The 7,435-nt window shown below is 39.6% G+C and overlaps 1 protein-coding gene across 1 annotated transcript; it reads right to left on the bottom strand.

Moving 5' to 3' along the window:
* Positions 1 to 2,549: 2,549 nt before the first annotated feature.
* b3galt8 (beta-1,3-galactosyltransferase 8) lies at positions 2,550 to 4,677 on the bottom strand. The gene has a single exon (XM_086076445.1). It carries the CDS (start codon positions 4,606 to 4,608, stop codon positions 3,634 to 3,636), a length of 975 nt encoding a protein of 324 aa, XP_085932571.1. The 5' UTR covers positions 4,609 to 4,677; the 3' UTR covers positions 2,550 to 3,633.
* Positions 4,678 to 7,435: the final 2,758 nt, after the last annotated feature.

The following is a 7,435-nucleotide window of genomic DNA, read 5'->3' as shown; positions in this document are numbered from 1 at the left end:
CTCCACCCACGAGTAGGGAGGCTGGAAGGGGATAGCAGACGGACTTGATTGCTGCTTCAAGAGCTCCGCGTTGGACGGATGGACAGATTTTCACCGACATTTGGCAGCAGGGATTTCATTATTTATTTATGCCTCAAAAAGCATATATTTTGTGATGACTGTTTGAAGTGGATTACAAACTCTCCTAGAGCAGCATGTGTTGATGAGATGTGTGCAGACACAAGACAGCACAGAATGGGGGAGGTCACGGTTTGTATGAAACAATGAGCAGCTCTGGCCCAAAGCATTAACTCCTACTCAGACTGTGTCAGAATTGAATAGACTCAAACACAAAGCACATACAGAAGAAGCAATTGGGCAGACAAATGCCAAAGGGTACCTCAAAGTGTGAACACATCCGGGGACACTGGTTGAAAAAATAAAATGTAAAGAATGACAATACATTTGAAATAGCCAGTTCCAGAGTCAAACTTGCCATAGAAAATCGAAACATCTTTATTTGCATGCCGGTGCAACTCATTGTGTGTCGCTGTGTACTTAAAGGTGCATTGTGCCGTTTTAAAAAGGTAATATTAAAGCTTTTTCTACATCATGCATCCACCAATGCCCAGATGAGTACGAAGAGCCCTGACTGTTTTACTCTGACTGCACCAATCAGCTTTTATCTACCCTTTATAGTAGAGTGTGCGGACTCTGCACACTCCACAGTTTCTTTGGGGAGGGGAGTGGTGGAGGGTGACATCATGCATCTGAGGGGCGACCATTTTGCCACTTGCGGTCGACTTAAGATGACATCACAGTTGCTCATGGCTCAGGAAACGACCAATCACAGCTCACCTGTTTTCTGAAGCTGAGCTGTGATTGGTTGTTACCCAAGACCTGAGCAACTGTGATGTCATCTCTTACCAAAAAGAAGTATATTTAAGTATGCTTGAAGTATACTCAAAATTAGGAGTATACTTCCAGTTTACTTTTCTTGTACTTATTGGAAGTATACTCCACCAAGTAAATGTTAACTCAATCATTGCCACCCACGAATTAACTCGGGTTTTGCGTATTTTTTATGCACTGGACGTAGAACAACCTCATGCAAGTCCCCAGCAAGTATTGAGCTTAAAAATTATTGTAATGAGGTGTGGTTGCCAGTGGATGGACGCACCTGTAAATAACTCAGTCTTCATAGAAAACTGTTAAAAAATTTTTTATTTGTTAATAGATACCTGCATAATTTCGTTGTTAGATAATTGTTTTTTGGCATCAATATCCTTTTTCTTATGAATTGTTTGATGTTATTTTGAAGGAAAAATACTGTTTATATGTTTGACCTGTAAAAAACAAAGATTGCTGTCAAAGTTGAATTTTTACTTGGCAATGGTTCCCATTGTTATAGTCTTTGGTATGACCTGGCCAGTGATTGACCCCACAACCTCCTAGTCTCAGGGAGAACACTCTAGCACTAGTAGGGCACTGAGCTTTAAAGATTGTGTAAAACGATAGCTCATTGCTATTAGCCGTTAGCTGCTAATCTATGCTAAAATCAGTGTTAGCCTACATGTGCTATGCAGATGTTAAGTGGTATTGCTTACACTGTTATTTTTATGCAGGAGCACTTATGTTTTATTTTGATCTGCATGTTGCAGTTCCACACAAAAAAAAGAAAAAAGAAAAAGGAATTAAAGACCAAAGGCTACAACAACCACGTGTCCTTTTATTTATGGAACTCATTTCAAATGTTTAGCTCGCTGCCTAGGTTACGTCCTCTACACTAACCGAGGGCAGAAGAGATTGGATTTAAGCACCTTTCATGAATATATGTAGAATTTCAACAATCCTACCCTCCAAGTACTTCCGGGTTCTCTCACTTGGATAGGATATGAGGAAATTTCCTAGGCAAAACGGGAACTCAAAGAAGCACCTGCTCTGTGGGTTACAGCCCATGTGCACCCACAGAGCAGATTAAGTTAGTCAGGAGCCCTGCAGTGTAAATTAAAAACAAGCTCCTCCTGTACCATGCTATAATTATGGTGACACAATTCTATGTGGCGTGTAAACAGATTAAATTCCTAAATCAACATACACATCTTTGCATTGCACATTTGCAGTCAGCAAAGGCAAAGGCTGATGGCTATACATATTTTCACGGTGTGAATAAGAACCATGTGCATGAGTCGTGCTTTTAAAAATGCACTCAGCTATTTGCTGCATGGTGTCTTGGAGCATACAAGATTGTCTAGAATAGATAATCATCGACATTATCAACAACTGTCCCCCCCTTCCATTAAAGTTATCTTAACAAATATACTCCCAACCTTCCCAGTTATAATGGATATGATATTTGATATCTCGTACATTAAAGTAGTTGTTGGCAGTGAATTAAAAAGCAAACTTTCTTCCTGGTTCCATTCTTGTGATGAAGCATGACATCACATACTGCTGCATTTTGGTACGCTTGGAATTTTTGTAATGGGAATGTGAACTGGACCGATACACACAGGTCCTACATTCTGCATTTTTCTATTCATTCCAACCAGTCACAACACTCCTGAGGACCAGGTTATAAATATTTTTTATTTTAGGGCCATAAACAGCATGAGTACAGTGTAGGCTACAATTCTCAATTAACATAAATAGATCAGCATAAGAAACAGCATAAACAAAAAATAGACATGCAATTGCACATACAAGACATATTAGGCACTGCAATCATCTCAAAGAGAGCAAATGTACTGGTCAATACCAGCTGATTTTGGGCGAGATGTGGACTAAACCAAGCGCAGGGTAACTAATTGCACTCAAGGGATCGATAAAGCATAATATACATCTATTTCTACATTCAGTAACTTGATATATAAAGGTACTTTGGTACATATTATAATAAGCAGCAAGAAAAAAAGGCAGAATTTAAAGGCATCAGACAGTTATGTTGTTTCTTGCTCTTATGTTTAAAGGTCATGAGAGCTGTACAGTAGTTGACACAGGCACTAAACTCTTGGTCTATACCGCCACCAAATGGCCACAGAGTGAAACAACAGCAATACTGTAATATCCAAAAAAGGCACAGCTACTTGTAAGCAGCAGGTCTTTGTCAAGTTTAAAAAGATTTGGTTACGTTTTTTTATTTTCGTTTTTTATGTCAGACAGAAGTGCAAGGTCACGCAATATTAAGTATGGGTGATTTCATCCACCCTTAAACTTCCAGTGTGGAGAACAAAAAAAAAAAAAACAGCAGGCACTGAAGGAAGATACAAGAGGCACATATATATAACACAGCAGTTCCCAGCACTTTGGATCAAGACACTAAAAGTTTCAAAGTAAATCCAAGAAATAAGCCATGACTTTCATTCCTCAAACTACTGCAGCACTTTAAGTATATACAGAATATATTGAGATGAAAAATGAACATTCCCTGGCTTCCAAGTTCTCCAAAAGATTTTGAAAACATTATCACCATTTAATATTAGCATACTATTTGATGCAGTGTTGTCCGTTAAATAGCCAATTTGAGGGGGGGTTCTTGGGTGAATGCAGATGTCAGGCACTTTCAAAATAAATACTTTTCACAAAACTATTGATTTTTTATAAATCACTATTTTGCTTGTATAATTACATCATCACAATTCATACATACATAATTCAAATCCAGCATCTTTTATAGCCCTGTGAGAAATCCTTCCAAACTTGTCGCAAGCGGAAAGGCTCAAAGCCGTTGATGAGAGCAAGTCTGGCAAAAGTGCATCTGTCATAGACCAGATTCCGGATTTCAAAGAGGTTCCTGAATTCCAGCCATCTTCTTGAGTAGACAGGCCGTACACCAAGCACGTGCAGACACAATCCCACATAGACATCCTCTAATGGAATCCTTGGAACGAACCTGGAAGCCCATGAGACCTTGGCGGCCATGTCTATTGAGAAGACGTAGCCAGCACCTGACACATATGCAGGGAAGCTGTCGTCGGGGTACAGCTGCTCTGGCAGGTGCCACTTGCTGTTGAGGTCTCTCCTCGGCTTGCCGTCAGTTATCACTGATCCCGTAATGTAATCACTCCTGGGAGCGCTGCTGAGTAATCTGAGGAGGTAGAATACGTTCACAAATATGTCGGCATCCACCTTCATGGCATAGGTGGCATGGGGGCAGTAGGTCGCCAGCCAGTTCATTATCATCATGCTCTTGATTGTGAGATTCTTGTAACTGTCCAAGAAGTTCATTTGGATGACATCCGAGTATTTCTTGCTCTCCTCCTCCAGCATGTTCTGGATGCTTCTCACCTGCCCCCCCTCGGGCACCCCCATGTAAAACAGTGTCATGGTATCCTGACCTGCAGAACCCCACGTTTCTCTTATGGCATCCCTTGCGGACAAATCCTGAGGTGACACTGGGACCACAAACACCAGGAAAGGACTTGCCTTCGTACAAGCGTCAGGCTGGTTGAAAATATATGAGTACGTTTCAGGAGACAGGAGCCTGTACTCTTCCTTAGGAAGGGGGCTTGGCTTCGTAAATTGCTTAACAGATAAATTTCTACCGACATAGACAGCTGACAGGACAATCACGAGTAACATGCTCAGAGTGAGGAGCTTCACTAACCTTCGAAAGAAAAGCACCCTCATAGCCCCCAAGCCCCCTGCTCACAGTAGTTTGTCCTGCTTTGATGGTGAACCCGGAAAAGAATATGAACGTCATTGAGCAGAGGGTGGGGCGATATCAGCGACGAATATGGCTGTGTCTCAATTCACTGCGCTCTGCAACCTGCGAAGGTGTCTGACGTCATCACGCCGCGCGACTATGAAGGTTTTTTGTTTTAGTTTTTTATTGAAATAAAAAATTTCAACAAACATTTTGGCATCAAACACAATTCAAAAAGAAATGTCAAAGTGCGGTTTACAAGGCACCAACCAGTAACCCAATCATCACCACTTCTCATACACACACACAAACACACTTACACACTAGAGGTCGTCAAACAGTTGTAACTTCAAGTTTTCGCATCAGGAAAAGAGTATTTTGACATGTCATATATTTAAACGACTTTACATAGTTGTCTTGCATGTGTGAATAAAATACTTGGCCAGCAATACGATATTATTTATCACAATCTTTCAGAAACATCAGGAAAAAACAAACAAACAGAATGTTGTCCCATTCCAAAGTGTCCTGTAGCCGGATTTTCGAAGACAGCCAGTCCCAGAGATGATCCCAGCATGTTTTTGTGTAAACACATTGGTAAAACAGATGTTCTGTAGTTTCAATGTCTTTCTCATAAAAAATACAAACATTTTGTACAATATTAAACCTTTTTCTAAGCAGTTCACTGAATGGATAAATATAATTCAAGATCTTAAAGTGTGTTTCTTTAATTGTATTATTGACAGGGAATTTCAAATATTCAGTTCTAATCTTATTAACTTCTGTTTCAGAGAATTTTTGGACGATTGAGTGTTTATTTGGTATTATAGGTAATAATTGAGTGTTTAAATATTTTCTTAGTGTTTTATTTGGTATATATATTTTTTTTTTAAATGGCCGAAAATGTGTAACATTGAGAATCTTGGGGCTGGCAAATTCCCCATATCCATGTTCACAATCTGTTGCTTAACATCTTGAGGAATTGCTTTAAAAATATTTTAAAATTCTGATCTTTGACATGTAATATTGTAGAGAGCACAAACATTTTCAAACAAAAGCCAGTTGCCCTGATCATCCATTAGGTGACGTAGTGACCACACTCTATCCATCCAGTTCTGCAAGAAGATTGATTTTCTTTTGCAAAGAACATATTTGTTATTCCAAATTGGGGATTGATATGGTGTAAAATTGTGGTTGTACGTAAGTCTAAGGACTTGCTTATGAAAAGATGAAAATTTAACTGGCGTTTTTATCAATGTTAAAATCACACCTAAGGACAAATTCAACACCTCCCATTTTTAAAAAAAACACCTTTGGACATACAGAACCAGATGCTATTATTTTCTAGTAGGAAAGATCTTAATCATTTCACTTTAAGTACAGCATTTAAACATTCAAAATCAATTGCTTGAAGTCCATCTTCTTTATATTATTTTACAATTTTAGATTTTTTCATATAGTCGACTCTATTTTTCCAAATAAAATTAAAATTTATTTGGATATTGCTTTTATTGATTTGTCTGGTATAGCCATAGAATATGCTGGATGGAAATTAAAATATGATCGCCTGCCGACACACAGATTTGTAATTGGCTGCCTACCCAAACCTAGAGCTCACTGCACACGTCACTGCGGCAATATGAGCAGCCGACACACATTCTGCATGACCCGTCAAGTCATCCGTTGTGATTTAAAAAAAAAGAAGAAGAAAGTGTTCCAAGGCATTACACTCCACATATTATTTGGTAAGGTAAGATTTATTTTGAAGTTGTCCTTCACTTCGCATTGGTTGCCAGACAATGTGACAAATATTCCCCACAATGTAAACTGTTTACTTCGCTGGAAAATCGGGAGATTAGCGGGAGAAATGAAATTAATTGGGAGACAAGCAGGAGATAGGGTTGAAATTCGGGAGTCTCCCGCCTGAATAGGGAGAGTTGGCAAGTATGTACGTTATGTTAGTTCACCATACACAAAGCGAACTATTTTAAGCATTTGTTTCCATTTTATTATGGCAGAAAGACACAAAAATAACTGTTCTGACCAAGGTAAAAGCACATGCGTGTGTGCATCTGTGAAGATCGCAGAGCTGTAATTCAGAAAATTAGAGCTAAGAGATATTGTTCAAGCAATGCTGCCACCTGGATTATTTAGAGCCAGTGCCAAGAGAGGGCTCAGACAGCTGGTCTGAGGCACGAACTGTGTCCTAGAAGGAGGAGTCATTTGGTGCGTGTGCGTGTATGTGTATGTATACTCTCTCTCTCTCTCTCTCTCTCTCTCTCTCTCTCTCTCTCTCTCTCTCTCTCTCTCTCTCTCTCTCTCTCTCTCTCTCTCTCTCACACGCACACACACACATAAATAAACAGTTTTCTGGTTAGAAAAGGAAAAAAATATTTTAAACTGCTTGTCAGTAACAGTTTATTTTGAAATCCAGACTTTTAATTTGAAAACCGCCAGTGTCCCTTTGTGCATACTAAATCCTATAAAGGGGCAAACAGAAAGGGCGAACTTGAAATGGAGAGCAGGCTGGCTTGACTCCGTAAAAAGAAGAGGCACCTATATGTATGTGCTCTCTACATTTCGTTGATGGAAATGGATCAACAGCTGAAAATCCAGACCCAATAACCAGCGATTGCAATGTCTGTGCAGGTATGTTTACCGAGCCATCATGGTAGAGATGGTACAATAAAGCCTTGTGAAGCTTTTGAGGCTTTCGGCTGATTGATTTGGAAAAAGAGTCGAAGTTTCAAAGCCCCATAAAATAGATCGTACCGGTGACATCTGGTGGTCAGCTGGAGTCATAGCAGCTAT

This window comes from Leptonotus elevatus, chromosome 5, assembly GCF_054856555.1.
Source record: "Leptonotus elevatus isolate MCC_2025b chromosome 5, RoL_Lele_1.0, whole genome shotgun sequence".
Lineage (NCBI taxonomy): Eukaryota > Metazoa > Chordata > Actinopteri > Syngnathiformes > Syngnathidae > Leptonotus > Leptonotus elevatus.
Note: the sequence above shows the minus strand (reverse complement) of the source record. Positions and strands in the feature narration are given on the sequence as shown.